This window comes from Cupressus sempervirens, chromosome 7 (genome assembly GCF_028749045.1).
Source record: "Cupressus sempervirens isolate cs-2001-9-10 chromosome 7, ASM2874904v1, whole genome shotgun sequence".
Taxonomy (NCBI): Eukaryota; Viridiplantae; Streptophyta; class Pinopsida; order Cupressales; family Cupressaceae; genus Cupressus; species Cupressus sempervirens.
In genome coordinates this window covers 666,456,980-666,473,581 of record NC_143124.1, presented here as the reverse complement: position 1 = coordinate 666,473,581, position 16,602 = coordinate 666,456,980, and the positions used below count along the sequence as shown (strand labels likewise).

Genomic DNA, 16,602 nt, shown 5'->3' with positions numbered 1-16,602 from the left:
ATCACAAGATTTTAAATATCTATGACATTTATTTTGAATGATTTTGGATTTAGCGTTTTCTAGTTCATCTTTGGAAAGGAATTAAATATAGGGCTTCTCCCCTAAACCATCGGTCTCAATTGTTATCGCGTGTTGAATCTGTTTTGTTGTTCATTCAAAGAAAATTATATTTACACCTTCAACTTCGAAAATTGAACTTTAGATATTAATATTTTTATATTCGTTGTTTTTGCCTTTCAACTCCTGTTTTAATACATAGCAGAAATCAAATTTGGAACTTTAAATTCCCCCAAGAAAACAATCTTTATGTTTTCATCTGTAGTCCAAAATCAGCTTTTAAGTTTTTCAGTACATCTTGGTATAAATTACAATTTAGGGATTTCCAAATTGTTTACTCATTCCCTTAGGTCATCTCTGGTATAAAATGCTTTTCGAAATAAGATGACTTTCTTGGAATGCCTAGGCTGAATCTGTTTGAAATTGAAAATATTACCATTGAACAATGTTATCCTAACTTGCTATATTATATTTGATTGTCAGGTGCACTACAGTTTTTTTTGGTGAGGGCTTTTGTAGTAAAAATTAACAGTCCACTTACTTATTGTCACTGGAAACTGGAAAGTGGTGAGCAATTAAATAGACAAAGTTTCAAACCCTTTATACTTCTTTACTTCGAAATATTTGCAAGCAAACAGATTCTTACACAGAATCGTTTCTCTGGCATAGACACTTCATTTATAAGATCAATAATTTCTGCTCAACTGAATAGGCCTGTGCTCCTTGCTAACTTGATTACTGAAAGGAGCTATGTTTCAAACTCTCTGGACCTGATATCTAGTCTCAAAGTGCAAGGAAAACAGAGGAAGAAATAATTGGCAATCCCAAAGTCACTACTTTTACTTAGGCTTTTCAAACTGATAAAATTCATTGGTAAATAAGCTATGTCCGTTGTTTATTTACGTTCTGCTGGTTATGGGTGGAGTTGCAGCATTGGAAAATAAGCTACAGCTCACTCCAATATATCAGGTGTAAATTCTTGCTCGTGCATCAAAAGTTTTAAGTGCACTTTCGATGTGCCGGAGCTGTTTCGGGCAATTCTCGGAAGGACATGTAATCTGAATCCTTTCAGTATGGGGCTGCTATTTAAAAAAATATAAGTTAAAAAAATTATATTCGTTTACAAGAATAAAAATAGGAACTCATAATTAATGTCAGCTAAAATCTTGCACTGTTCGATGCAAGTGCTAGTTATTACTAAATGAATACTTGCTTGAATCCATAGACCTTGCGAACTGTCCAAAGCAATAGTAATCACAAGGAACAATAGCCTGTTTATTCCATTGAACAGTGGGCAGTTTTTAAAAAGATGTTATGTCCAATTCCAAAGTGACATAAAAGTGACGCAGATACAATGAAGAACAAACCCAGTTGAGATACCATGAATCCTGTTGTGTTATGAGCCTGCCCTAAATTTTTGGCAACACGACAATAAGACGACAGGTACACAAGGAGACAACTGTTTCCATAATACACAAGTCATCAGTTCATCTGCCGTAGAAAAAATAAATAAACCAACGACAACCATGTAACCGTGTCCATGTCAGTCATTAAACAAGAATGACCTCAATGCATACTTGGTGCTATGTCATGCTAACACCTTCACTATGATAAGAAGCTGAGCGGTAATAATAACTGTAGGTTTCGGTTAACCTTTTCTGGTGAATACGAGCCTTTTTCAACAAGTAACAAAGAATATGATACATCTGCAGAATGAGAAGGCAGAGATGGCAGCATACAACGTCATGATGGTGTCTTTGCTGAAGACACGAAATGCAGATAAACATCTATACAAATGAATGAAGAAGCAAGGAGAGATTACCACAGTTCAGCAAGATAGATAAGCCCTGAGAAAACTGATGTTGATGTTACAGGTATGAAAGAGCTCTCTCGCAGCAACCATAAACATTACTATTGGAAGCAAGTGCACAATATTAAACAAAAAGAACCTGGAGTTTTCTAGATGCAATGGTGCCATTAGAAGCAAGTGATATGTCTGGTTTGATTGAGTTTCCAGATCTCAAACAGAGCCCATGCAGATACTAACCACACAAAATTTCTCCTGCTCTCCGAGCTCCCCCACCTTAGACAGGAACTCCAGCTGTCTACATCCCTTGTTTCTGAAAAGATTTCCTGAATCGAACCTTGTGTCTCATGTATTACATGGACTAATGTCAATCTTGTGTTCTTTAATAACGTATTGAAAATGAATCTGGATGTGCTAGGCCAGTTCTCTACTTGGTTCACATATTGTAAAGCTCGAGTCAACATTGCCAGTTTGAGGATTAATTTCCATCACTGCTGCCTAATGTAAGAAGAGCAATTGCCATGATGGCCAAAGCTAAACAAAATTGTTCTTCCATACCCTTGTTCCATAGCTTCGATTTTGTTACAGGTAGGAAGCATGTGGCAGAAATTAAGGAATTTTGCTTTACCCTGCCATCTAATGTCACTCAAACAAATCGATTTTGTGCATATCCTCGGATCATTGGAGTCCACAAGAACACATTTTTCTGTGGCATTTTGTCAAACAAGTCGCGTGCCTTATGCTTCCACACCTTGCATACGTACAGGTCTACAGTAATTGAAGAGTTGTAGTGCACTTGCACAGCTGCATGCCAGCCAGGAACCCAAATAAAATATCAGACGCCTGGTAAATCAGCAAATACCGTTTTGTACAGACACCAGTAGCTTCCCAGCAATAGGGTCAGTAGCATGACCAGTGATTTACCCATAAGAAGCTCTTGATGCAGTCAGTGATTCCTTTGCCACAGATGTAACCATCTGTCTCACTTGTATTAATTAGGCCTTTCTAAATGAAAATTCATCTGCCTCTTATCCCCAGCATTTTGTTTTGCTCAGTCAGTCTTCTGCTGGATTGCTCTTCGGAGTGAGATTTGACGATTTTACAGTAGGAGTCTTGCAACCTATCAATAGCCATCAGCTAATCAGATGTCTAACAAATATCCTAGCAACCATCTCTGATTGTTCTATAAACTATGATAATATCGTGCATAAATAAACTAAAGAAAAACATTTCATTCTTTAGCAATATTGTAAGAAGATGGAATGATTTAGAGTGAGAATGCTCATGTTAATGTATTCATATCTTCATTTTATATAGTACTAATCCAAATTTATAATGGAATCTCCAAATAGTTACCAAATTTTTACACTACTCCAAACTGAAGACAAATGCAACAAACCAAACACTACAAAACAGACCCAGCATCAACTTATCTAAAATTGCTTTCAACAAAAAGAAAAAGAAAATTGGCTCGCTATCCATTCGAATAAGTGAACAAGTTAATAAACCATGGTATCTTTATGGGAAAATGTGGAGTTTGCATTCATATATTACAGAAATGTTGTGCCTGCACTTCAATAACTTGGTAAAACAGGTTCAAAAATGCTACAAAAGCTCAATCAAGCATATTAGAATTATCTGATTGCAGATGTTACTTCTTGACTGCATTCAGCTGTTCTAAAACAGTGCTAATTTTATTATTAGGGCGAAGCTTAGCTGCCAACATTCTTTCCTTGAATCCATGAGTAGGAACTTGTGCCTTCAGGTAAGCTTGCAAAAGGCACTCATATGAATGTATCTGCCCACAATAGCCAGTTTTAACCAGACTATCAAATACCTTTTCAGCATTTCCAATATCTTCTTTTTCTGCATGTTTCTCTAATAATGCAATGATGTCCTATAATAATGTCTTATAATATGGCACTACTTGTTTCTGCATACAAACTTTTAACAGGAAATCATCTGCCTCTTCTATGTCACCTAATTTGAGATAGGTTTTTACTATTTCCCCATAAATCCTTGGTTCAATAATGATCCGACTGTTGTCAGACATAGGGTCTACAAAAAAAATTGCTTTGAGAAATATATTATGCTCCACATATACATCAAGAAGTGCATAATAAGCAACTGGTGATGCCACTTTCATCCCAGAATTTAGCATTTTCTCAAACATACTTTCTGCCTTTTCAATTTCGCCCAGCTTTCCCCAAGCACGTATCCCAGCAATATAAAAAGAACTTGAAACATAAGAATGAGAACTAATTGCATTCCAAACTCTTTCAACATCAGTCGGCTTACCAGTTTCTGCATATGAAAGGAGTTTGCACACTATGGGACTGATCTTTGGCATTAGCATTACCTTCCACTTCTTTCACTAAAGCTTCTGCCTTTTCCAAATACCCATCATGGATATAATGTCTTGCAAGTGCAGCCAGAGTTGCAGGTTGGTTTGTCTGTATACCTTCTGCTTTCATAGTCTCAAGAATTTTTTCCATTCTAATAATATCACCCACAACACACTTAGCATGTATCAGATGATTGCATGTAGATGCAGTAGGTTTTACACTTTCATCTTCCATCATTTTCAATAAATTAGAAATTTTCCTCTTGAATTGGGTTCTGAATGCTTCATAGATAGTAGATCTTTACTTCATAGAATAATATCTCTCTTGTGTGTGTAAAATTCATAATAGGTGGATCCACTCATGAAAAGTAGATGTCAAAATAAGGGAAGAAGGCTTCCTTATATAGAGATCTAGGGCACAAACTTCTAGAGAAGGCCGACATGGGAGTGTTAAATCTCAATTAACCTTAACCTCTAGAAATGGACCTAGATTAAATGTAATTTAAGATTGTACCATTCCAAAACCCAAACAACTGACCCAAAAGCAAGAAAATGAAATTTTCTAAAACCTAATATCCCGAAACCTCTAGAAATTAAAAATTGGTGGGATCAAGAATGAGGTCAACCCTGCCCTAGGTCAGGGTTGAGGTCGTCCTTGACCTAGGTCAGGGTCGAGGTCAACCTTGACCCTTTAGGTCATCCTTGACCTAGGAAGTCAAAGTCCTCAATTTTGTAGAGTTTTGATTCACACATGAATCCATCTCTCATGAGAATAAATGGTACACTTAGCACTCATTGGATCTAGGTGATATTCACAAAGGCAAACCACTGGGACTTCTTGGGAGGTCACCCCTTCTAGTACTACTCCAACTCAAGTGCGCTTAACTACGAAGTTTCCTTCATGATAAAACCCACTCTACTTGCAACCCCATTAGCAAAACCTTCACCAAATGTTGTGCCTTATGAACCATTCATTAGGAAACCCCTTAAGCTCATCAATTGGTAAGTAGGAGATATTTTCCACAAGAAGTCAAATTATGATATTGCTTTCAAGATTTAATAACCTATTTTTTTGAATCAAACTAATTGACACATGTATCATGAGTAGTGATTCACACATGACTCCATCTCTCATGAGAATAAATGGTACACTTAGCACTCGTTGGATCTAGGTGATGCTCATAGAGGGGAAGCATTGGGACTTCCCAAAAGGTCACTTGTCTCAGTACTATTCCAGCTCAAGCTAGCCTAACTATGAAGTTTCCTCCATGATAAAACTCATTCTACTTGCAACCCCATTAGCAAAACCTTCACCAAATTTTGTGCCTTACGAACCATTCATTAGAAAACCCCTTAAGCTCATCAATTGATAAGTAGGAGATATTTTTCGCAGCAAGACAAACTTTGATATTGCTATCAAGATTAAACAACATAGTTTTCATAAGTCAAACTCATTGACCCATGTATCACGAGTAGTGATTCACATATTAATCCATCTCTTATGAGAATAAATGGTACACTTAGCACTCATCGGATCTAGGTGATGTTCACAAAGGCAAAGCACCGAAACTTTCCAAGAGGTCACCCATTCCAATACTACTCCAAGCACACTTAAATACAGAGCTTCCTCCATGGTCAAACCCACTCTGCTTGTAACCCTATTTGCAAAACCTTCACCAAATGGTGTGCCTTATGAACCATTCATTAGAAAGCCCCTTAAACTCATCAATTGATAAGTAGGAAATATTTTCCATAGCAAGTCAAATTATGATATTGCTCTGAGGGTTTAACTTATAGTTTTTTTAGGCAAACTCATTGACCCATGTATCATGAGTAGTGATTCACACATCAATCCATCTCTCATGAGAATAAATGGTACACTTGGCACTCATTAGATCTAGGTGATGGTCACAAAGGCGAAGCACCAAGACTTCCTCCTGTGAGGTCACCATCCTAGTACTACTCTAGCTTGAGCTCGATTCATTATGGAGTTCCCACTATGGTTAAACCCACTCTGCTTGTAATCCCATTTTGAAAAATCTCCAACAAATGGTCAAATTATGATATTGCTATCAAGATTTAACTATGTACTTTTTTGAGTCAAACTCATTGACCCGTGTATCATGAGTAGTGGTTCACACGTGAATCCATCTCTCATGAGAATAAATGGTACACTTAGCACTCATTGGATCTACATGATGGTCACATAGGCAAAGCACCATGACTTCCCGAGAGGTCACCCATTCCAATACTACTCCATCTCCAATGTGCTTAACTATGGAGCTTCTTCTATGGTTAAACCCACTCTACTTGCAACCCCATTTGCAAAACCATCACCAAATGTTGTGCCTTATGAACCATTCATTAGAAAGCCCCTTAAGCTCATCAATTGATAAGTAAGAGATATTGCTATGAGGATTCAACAATGTAGTTTTTTGAGTCAAACTCATTAACCCATGTTTCACACATGAATCCATTGCTCATGAGAATAAATGGTACACTTAGCACTCATTGGATCTAGGGGATGTAAACAGAGGTGGAGCACTGAGACTTCCCGGAAGTCACCCACCCCAATACTACTTCAGCTTGAGCATCCTTAACTAGAGAGTTTCCTCCATGGTTAAACCCACTATGCTTGTAACCCATTTGCAAAACATTCACCAAATGTTGTGCCTTAAGAACTATTTGTTAGAAAGTCCCTTAAGGCCATCAATTGATAAGTAAGAGATATTTTCTACAAGTCAAATTATGATTAAAAAAAAAATGATGGAGATCCGCCACAAAATATTTGTAGTTACCCGATACAGGAGCATGAGCCTTATCGTTGAACCTCTTCCACTAAGAGCCAAGGACTAAGGGGTATCCATTCCACCAAATTCGTTGAGGCACAATCCCCGCCTCATCCCTTTTCAATGTCGAAGTCATGCCATCAGCGAGACTTGATCCTTAATGGGCTCTTTAAGAACCTTTCAACTTCACTAGTAGACCAAGGGCCCATTGATTGTGTAGTCTTTTGAGTCAAACTCATTGACCTGTGTATTATGAGTTGATTCACACATGATTCCATCTCTCACGAGAATAAATGGTACACTTAGCACCCATCTAGATCTGTGATCACAAAGGCAAAACACCGATATTTCCCGAAAGATCACCCATTCAAGTACTACTCCATCTCGAGTGTGCTTAACTACAGAGATTCCACACATCTCCTTGCTTCTCCACCTTAGGGTGGGACTCTAACTGTACACAGAGCTTGTTTCTAAAAGGATTTCCTAGATTGAAACTTGCATATTACATGGACTAATGTCAACCTTTTCTTCTTTCATAATATTTTGAAAATGAATTTGGATGCAATGGGCTTAATTCTCTACTTTGGTTCACATATTGTAAAGCTCAAGCATAGTAACAAAAGGACATTTCCTTCCTCCCCCCCAACCAACCTTTTTGCCCCATGCACAGGGGACTTGGGGACTCCACTCCCCCGTCCCCAGTGGTGCCACTAGATTCCACCACCTCCATTGAGAGTGGGGGGACATCCTTGTGTTAACTATTTGCCTATTTGACTATTTATGTTCAATGTTTGATGTTCCAATTCAATGCAATGTTCAAGTATTTACTCTTTTACGCCTTTAGATCTTATATTTCAATAAATATTTTCATAACTAGCATTTTAACTACCATATGTTGCGTTTCCCCATCCCCAAGGTGGTGTAACTATGAGCTCAAGTCAACATTACCAGTTTGAGGATTAGTTTCCATCACTACTGTCTAATGTAAGAAGACCAATTGCCATGATTACCAGGGTTAAAAAAATTATTCTTCCATAGCCGTCTTCCATAGCTCCAATTTGGTACAGTCAGGAAGTATGTGGCAAAAATTAAGGAATTTTTCTTTATCCTGCCATCTAATGTCAGTCAAACAAATGCATTTTGTGCATATTCTCGGACTATTGGACTCCACTAGAACACATTTTTTAGAGGCATTTTGTCAAACAAGTCACATGCCTTGTGCTTCCACACTCTGCATACATAAAGGTCTGCAGTCATTGAAGATTTGTAATGCACTTGTACAGCTGCATGCCAGTCAGGATGCCAAATAGAATATCAGATGACTAGTAAATCAGCAAATACCATTTTGTAAAGACAACAGTAGCTTCCCAGCAGTAGGGTCAGTAGCATGACCAGCGGTTTACCCATAAGAAGCTCTTGCTGCAGTCAGTGAATCCTTTGCCACAGGTGAAACCGTCCATCTCACTTGTACTAATTAGGCCTTTCAAAATAAAATTCCATCTGCCTATTATCCCCAGCATTTGTGTTTTGCTCAGTCAGTCTTCTGCTGGTTTGTTCTTCCAAGTAAGATTTGATGATTTTACTGCAGAAATCTAACCTATTAATAGCCTATCAGCTAATCAGATGTCAAACCAATATTTCAACAACCATCTCTGATTGTTCTATAAAATATGATAATATCGTGCATAAATAAACAGAAGAAAAACATTTTTTAACAATATTGTAAGAAAATGGAATGATTTAGAGTGAGAATGCTCATGTTAATGTATTCATATCTTCATTTTATAGAGTACTAATCCAAACTAGTAATGGAAGCTCCAAAAAGTTACCAAATTTTTACACTTCTCAAACTGGAGACAAATGCAACAAACCAAACACTACAAAACAGACCCAGCATCAACCTATCTAAAATTGCTTTAATTCAACAAAAAGAAAAAGAAAATCGGCTCGCTATCCATTCGAATAGGTGAATAAGTTAATGGACCGTGATACCTTTATGGGCAAATGTAGAGTTTGCGTTCATATATTACAGAAATATCGTGCGTAGACTTCAATTACTTGGTAAATTAGGTTCAAAGATGCTACCCAAGGCTCAATCAAGCAGATCAGAACTATGTGATTGCAGATGTTCCTTCTTGAATGATGCATTCACCTGTTCTAGAATAGTACTAATCTTATTATTAGGCTGAAGCTTGGCTGCCAACATTCTTTCCTTGAATCCAGAAGCAGGAGCTTGTGCCTTCAGGTAAGCTTGCAAAAGGCACTCATATGAATGGATCCGCCCATGATAGCCAATTTTAACCAGACTATCAAATACCTTTTCAGCATTTGCAACATCTCCTTTTTCTGCATGTTTCTCTAATAATGCAATGAATGTGTTATAGTATGGCACTACTTTCTTCTGCTTACAAACTTTTAACAAGAAAGCATCTGCCTCTTCTACGTCACCTGATTTGAGATAGGTTTTAACTATTTCCCCACAAATCCTTGGTTCAATAATGATCCCGCTGTTGTCAGACATAGGCTTTACAAATTCTTTTGCTTTGAGAAACATATTATGCTTCGCATATACATCAAGAAGTGCACAATAAGCAACTGGCGATGCCACTTTCATCCCAGAATTTAGCATTTTCTCAAACATACTTTCTGCCTTCTCAATTTCGCCCAGCTTTCCCCAAGCACGTATCCCAGCAATATAAAAAGAACTTGAAACATAAGAATGAGAACTAATTGCATTCCAAACTCTTTCAACATCAGTCGGCTTACCAGTTTCTGCATATGAAAGGAGTTTGCACACTATGGGACTGATCTTTGGCAGTAGCATTACCTTCCACTTCTTTCACTAAAGCTTCTGCCTTTTCCAAATACCCATCATGGATATAATGTCTTGCAAGTGCAGCCAGAGTTGCAGATTGGTTTGTCTGTATACCTTCTGCTTTCATAGTCTCAAGAATTTTTTCCATTCTAATAATATCACCCACAACACACTTAGCATGTATCAGATGATTGCATGTAGATGCAGTAGGTTTTACACTTTCATCTTCCATAATTTTCAATAAATTAGAAATTTTCCTCTTGAATTGGGTCTTGAATGCTTCATAGATAGTAGATCTTTACTTCATAGAATAATATCTCTCTTGTGTGTGTAAAATTCATAATAGGTGGATCCACTCATGAAAAGTAGATGTCAAAATGAGGGAAGAAGGCTTCTTTATATAGAGATCTAGGGCACAAACTTCTAAAGAAGGCCGACATGGGAGTGTTAAATCTCAATTAACCTTAACCTCTAGAAATAGACCTAGATTAAATGTAATTTAAGATTGTACCATTCCAAAATCCAAACAACTGACCCAAAAGCAAGAAAATGAAATTTTCTGAAACCTGATATCCCGAAACCTCTAGAAATTAAAAATTGGTGGGATCAAGAATGAGGTCAACCCTGCCCTAGGTCAGGGTTGAGTTCGTCCTTGACCTAGGTCAAGGTCGAGGTCAACCTTCACCCTTTAGGTCATCCTTGACCTAGGAAGTCAAAGTCCTCAATTTTGTAGAGAATTGTCAGAAACAAGCTAGAAATACAAAGAGAGAAGTAGAACAGGGGGAAAATAGCCAAATCCATGCAAAGACCTATTCAAATCGCTTGACATGACCCCATACCACTTATGTAGAGAGATAAATGGTCTTAACATGGAAGTGCTTCCATTTTAAGATGATACATTAAGCCCCCACTTTAGTAAGAGTGTGGACTCGATGCATAACTCTTGGTAAAGTAGATCATAATGAAAAGATAATCTTATTCAAATCAAAGGGACAAAGAGATCCTTAAGCCCCTCCAAGATCAAAATAAGAAAAATATCTCTAAAAAAAGAAAAGAGAGTGTGATTATCTCACCCAATGAGAACTCATGTCTCATTGTGAACCACACAAGGAAACAATGCAACTGGAAAGACGGAATTGAACCACCTAGTGAATGTGGCTACTCACTCGTCAACCCATCAAGGATTCACTCTTAAGAATATTCTATTCAATAAGAGTAAAACCAAAAAGAAAAAGAGGTCCAGTCTTAAGGACACCTTCGACTCTAAGGGATCAAAAATATTTGAAACTAGAAGGATTGAGAGATCCTAAAATATAAATCCATGCTTTAAGGATTAGTCACTAATCCAAAAAGGGAGAAAATGTATCTTGAAAAATAATATATATGTATATAAAAAAGTAAGCGTGTGTAATAAGTGAGCAGAGTGTATGCCCCCACATTAAAGTCAATAGGAGCAAAGGTTTTAACGAAAACATAAACAACTTTATTGTATTCATGTAACGCCCCGCCAAGGGATCCAAAAGAATTAACCTAAAGTTTCACTAAGTTTGCTAAACATTTTTTTTTTTAAAATAAGAAAGTATGACATACACATCAAACACATAGTAGCGGAAGCAATGACATGTAATCATCGACAAACATACATTGCAAGTTACATTTCTTAAAGATCCCAAGACGTTGAGTCACGTTTAAATTTAATTAATTCTAAGTCAATCAACTATCACATACATATGAAAGAATATTCAAAAACTCCAATGTCCATAATATACATTTGTTCTGAATGCTCCTTGGCAAATTAATTCGGAATGCTCAATCATCCACTGTACATGTCACAGGGTATGAAAGGCTTAAAAGAATATACATATGTAAAGATCAAGATACAACATCCTCAAATCCATGATACAAAGTACAGTAAAAATATATGAAACTATTCACCATACATGATACATCCATACATCCATAATGATAAAACATCTATCATAAAATCTAACCATCCATCATAATAATCCAAGAACATAGTGAAGGTAAATGCCAATCACGAAAACTCCAGCCACGGTGACCACGGAACGGATCTCAATGGTAAGAGTAAAAGCACTACCACCCGACCGCGTGGAACCTAAATGGTCCACTCCCACCGCGCTGAGGAGATAGTCTCAAGTCCCAAATAGGATAACAAAACCTATAATTATAAATACTCTCTAAGTCCAAGAAATCCTATAAGTATGCTAACTCAAGGGTTCCTAAAAAGATTGACATCTAAATCCCAGAGGTACCACAAGACACGTAGGAAACCTAATATGCAAGCGGGAAAGTGTCATCGCAAAAGTCACGTAGAAGTTACCCGAGCAATCCCTTAGGAATCCCAGGTCCCTACTGATCCTGCGGCCACTAGTATCCTCTCGTACTAACGAGGCATACTATGGAATACAAGGTCGTAACCAAGCATTCTCTCTACCCCATCCTAGTCTGTACTAGCACTCATGGCATGGGAGAGAACATACAATTATCTTATTAGGTTCATTTTCTCTCATTTAGTGTAAATGTTTTCACTTATTAACAACGACTTACAATGGGTTTCTCAAGGCAGCCTCTTAGGGCTCCGACCCCCATTGCAAGCCACTCCCCGACTCTTCACATAGATAACCTACCCTAGCTCATGAACTCGTAAATCAAAGAATCATAATAAAACCATCTCAGTCCTATACGAGCAACTGAAAAAACATCATAAAAAAGATAATCCACAAAATTACATCAGTTCTTCATGAGCAACGGATAACATCAAATAGTAATCATGTAATCACGACAGTCCTCTATCAGTAACTGAAGGCATCAATGATAAGTCACAAAATCCAATGGTTCTCTAATGAGCAACCAGAAAGTAATACAAGTATAACTGATCGAGACTCAGAAATGGTTATCAAATATAACCGATCGAGACTCAAAAATGGTTAAGTTAGGTATTCTCAAATACATACACCTCAGCTTCACACAAGGAAACTGGAAAGCAATAACAAACAGTAAACACAATCATGTCATAGAGCACTTCATCACATTACCATGGTCAGGTTAAGAAAGATCGAGACCAAATCATCATGACATCACATTCACAACCCCGAGCTTCTGGTAACAACCTGAACTGGTCAACGCTAAACCAATCCCAAAACATTCAAAGTACAAAGACAACATCAAAGTCTCAGAGATTGGATCTGAAAGTATATTATTTGAGTTAAGGTAAGGTTTATGTTTTAGTTTAATGTCGAATTCAAGTAACAAAGTTTTCACAACTACCCTTTTACGAATAACCCATTTCTATAATAACTTTCATTAAATCAATATCCAAATTTATAATTTAGTCAAATAAAATTCATTATTAATTAACTTAATTAAACTAATTTTAATTAAATTAATCAATATTCATTTGATCTAATTACTTATTTTAATCTAACTAATAATTGTTAATTTATTAATATTTAAGCAAAATTATTAATAAATTAAAAATTTACAACTATATCTATGCATTTAATATTTATTTATTAAATATTTAAAAAGTTTAATCTATTATAAAATTGAATATATTATAATTTTATTATTTAAAAATTTTAAATAAATAAAATTTGTTTTTAATAATTTTTAAAAAAATTATAAAAAAAAATAAAAAATGAAAACAAAGTTTTATATTTTATTTTCTTATCACACCACGTTTATAGCCCGTCAGCTTTGGCCACAGGCCTGCAGTCGCAGGGCCTGCGGCGGCAGGTACTCTGTACCTGCCGTCGCAGTACCTGCGACGCAGGTACTGTCGGCCTCCGACAGTGGGGGGCGGGTACGGGGTGATTCCCTCCCCCCCCACTATAATATAAATATATTTTTTATATATATATATATATATTTTTTTTTAGTTTTATTTTATATTTTTTTTTTAGTTTTATTTTATTTAATTTTAATATAAATAAAATACATCAAGTTTTATTTTTAAAAATTAATTTTGTTTAATTTTCAATAAAACAATTTCTCCCAAAGGATAAATATATAATATATATATTTATTTATTTATTTTTTATCTAAAACTTTTCAATTTCAAAAAAAATCAAAACCCCTACTAAATTAAATGTTAATTTCTAAATCGAGAAAACAAGGGTTCTAAAAATTCATCCAGTCTCCATGGATACAGAAATTATTGAAGAGCAATTAATAAAATTCACAATATTGAACAGTTAAAACTTTCATCACAGCGAATTTAGATCTACAAACCCCAGACACGAAGAAGACAGGAAGGGATAATTGCATATTTAATGGATAGTCAAAACACAAGACCCTACCTGATCCTGATGCTATTATGAAATCTCCAGGAACTGTATGCGAATTTGCTCCTCTCAATAACCTTCCCCTCGAAGACTTTCTTCATATCAGCCTTCTGAAATTTGCTTCCAAAAATTGTCCCCCAAAAATTTCCGTCCAAATTCCTCTATCCCCAAAAAATGAACCCCCAAAGTTGTGATAAGCAAATTCTTCTCAATTCGGGGCACTAATTGTGCGTTTACCCGAGAAGACTCTTTGCACAACTCAGTTAACTCCAAATTAACTTTTATTATCTTTTCTAATTCTTTTGCATTCAACTTTCATGCACATTAAGTTGAATGATTAAATAACTTTATTTAAAATTTCACTTGACTTCTATTCTTAATTAATTTATTACTTTAAATTTTATGTGCACTTTTAAGAAATTAAAATAACATTATTAATTTTTATAATTTAATCTTTTAATTTAATTCTTATATTTAACTCATGTTTAGATCATGCGATCTAGAATTCTTAATAAATTAATATCTTTCAACTTTTTAATTTATTTTAGAACTTAATTGATAACATATTTAATTAATTTAAATAACAATAATATTTAGCATTTATTTAAAAATGAACTCCAAATATATTATTATTAAATTAAATTAATATTATCCTGTTCTAAATATATCTTTGAACTTTAATCTCCAACTTTAATTCTTTTATTAAATTAATTAATTAATTAAATATAAAGATATCATAATAATTCTTTATTAAATTAAATCATTAATTAATCTTTTTAATTAGACTTAATTAATAGAAAAATACACCAAGGACTCATAAAGCAATATACGAAAATCCATTATAGAAAAATACATACCAAAACAAACAAAAGGGTTATAATCACAAAATTACATCATTTGATGCATTCGGAGGGTACTTAACTCAGATACTTGTCCTAATTATCAATTAGGACAATTGGCTAAAGGGTTTAGGATTTGGACTTAAGAGTTTATCTCCCCTCTCTTACCATTGAGACAGTGCAATAGGGTACGCTCATCCTGACAATTCAGGGAAGTCGATACCCGGTACCTGCAACCTGCATAAAATTCACGCATGTACAAACACAATATTCTAAGCTAAACAGACAATGGCAGCAAGTGGTGCATCGTGTAGATCCCGACTAGCAGGTGACTACGACTCCCTTCCTTAACCATATCAGAAACACCATACATAAATAAAACAGCACGCACACCATACACATGCAGTATGGGGTAAGTATCCGTAAGAAGCACATGGAATATTAAGCCATCTAACTAATCATCATCGATAACTGAAACCATTGAATAATCATCATACATGCATGAAATATAGAGTACCAAGTAATCTCATCATATAATAAACTGAGTGTAAACATCATCTGATAATCTCTAAGATAATAATACTACTCATCAAACATAAATTGGCCTAAAAGAGTTTGGCAATCATATCATAAATATAGCTCGAAAATGTAAACTAGGGGCAGGCACTACAATTCATTTCCACTATGAGATGCCCCCAGACGAAGACAAATAAAGAGAAATACCACATTAACATACAAAGAATACAGAAGGGGTCTAACTACTGTGGAGTTAGTATGATCATAAGATTACATATATATGATATTGCTGCAAATGAATTGACGTCATTCCTGAAAGAAAGTAGAACTATAATCACAAAGGAGGAAAGATCATGTAAGAGATACAAAGAAGAATATTTTCGGACCATGCCCTAGAGACCAAAGAGAATCAGTGCTACCAAGTCGCAGATGCAAGCAAATTACACAAGGAAATATGTACAAATAATATCACAAGTACAACATAACATTAAACAACATATGGAAGAATAAAGATACATATAGAGGAATAATACAATAGGTTCGATTCCTTTATCACCTTATACCAACAAAGCAACAAGGACCGTATAAAAGAATCTAACAACATTTAGCAAACACATTATGGGAGAAACATAATACAATAGGAAAACACACAAAAAGGCTACCATGTAGGACTAGCCAACCAAGCACACCACCTACTCTCTCCATCTCATTGGATATTATTTAGAGAAGGTGGGTAACTCGCAAGAGGGACTATATCCAACATAGAAGGAATGATAGCTAGTTCCAAACAAGGATCCTCTTGAGAATCACAATGTTTGATACTAGGTGAAGAGTTAATTGTGAGGAAAGCATATTAGATAAATCAATGTCAATTTCAATAGTTTCATATTCATCATTAACATCATCAATATCATCAAGAGTATATTCTTTATCTAGATTAATCAAAATAGGATATAAGATATGAATGGAATCCTCAAAATCATGCATCTTAACATCATTATTAGTAACAACTCCTTCTAACACATCATGCATAGTTGTATCCAAAGAAGGTAAAGATTTTTGAAGAGCAGAATTATGGGCTTTAGCTTGAGCACGATGTTTCTTACGATGTTCATTAGCAGATTGATTACA

General features: G+C 35.6%; 1 protein-coding gene and 1 pseudogene across 1 annotated transcript; both read right to left on the bottom strand.

Annotated features, from left to right (window-relative positions):
- Positions 1–1,314: 1,314 nt before the first annotated feature.
- LOC149548430 (pentatricopeptide repeat-containing protein At3g15590, mitochondrial-like) lies at positions 1,315–9,850 on the bottom strand. Its single transcript, XM_089792498.1, has 2 exons — positions 8,990–9,850; positions 1,315–2,984 (listed from the first exon to the last, which is right to left on the bottom strand). The coding sequence occupies exon 1, from the start codon at positions 9,819–9,821 to the stop codon at positions 9,090–9,092; it is 732 nt and encodes a 243-aa protein (XP_089648624.1). The 5' UTR covers positions 9,822–9,850; the 3' UTR covers positions 1,315–2,984; positions 8,990–9,089.
- On the bottom strand, positions 3,480–7,727 carry LOC149548431 (pentatricopeptide repeat-containing protein At3g15590, mitochondrial-like; annotated as a pseudogene).
- Positions 9,851–16,602: the final 6,752 nt, after the last annotated feature.

What these genes read in the sequence shown, in the direction of transcription:
- LOC149548430 (XM_089792498.1), bottom strand. Translation starts at nt 9,821, where the DNA reads ATGCTACTGCCAAAGATCAGTCCCATAGTGTGCAAACTCCTTTCATAT.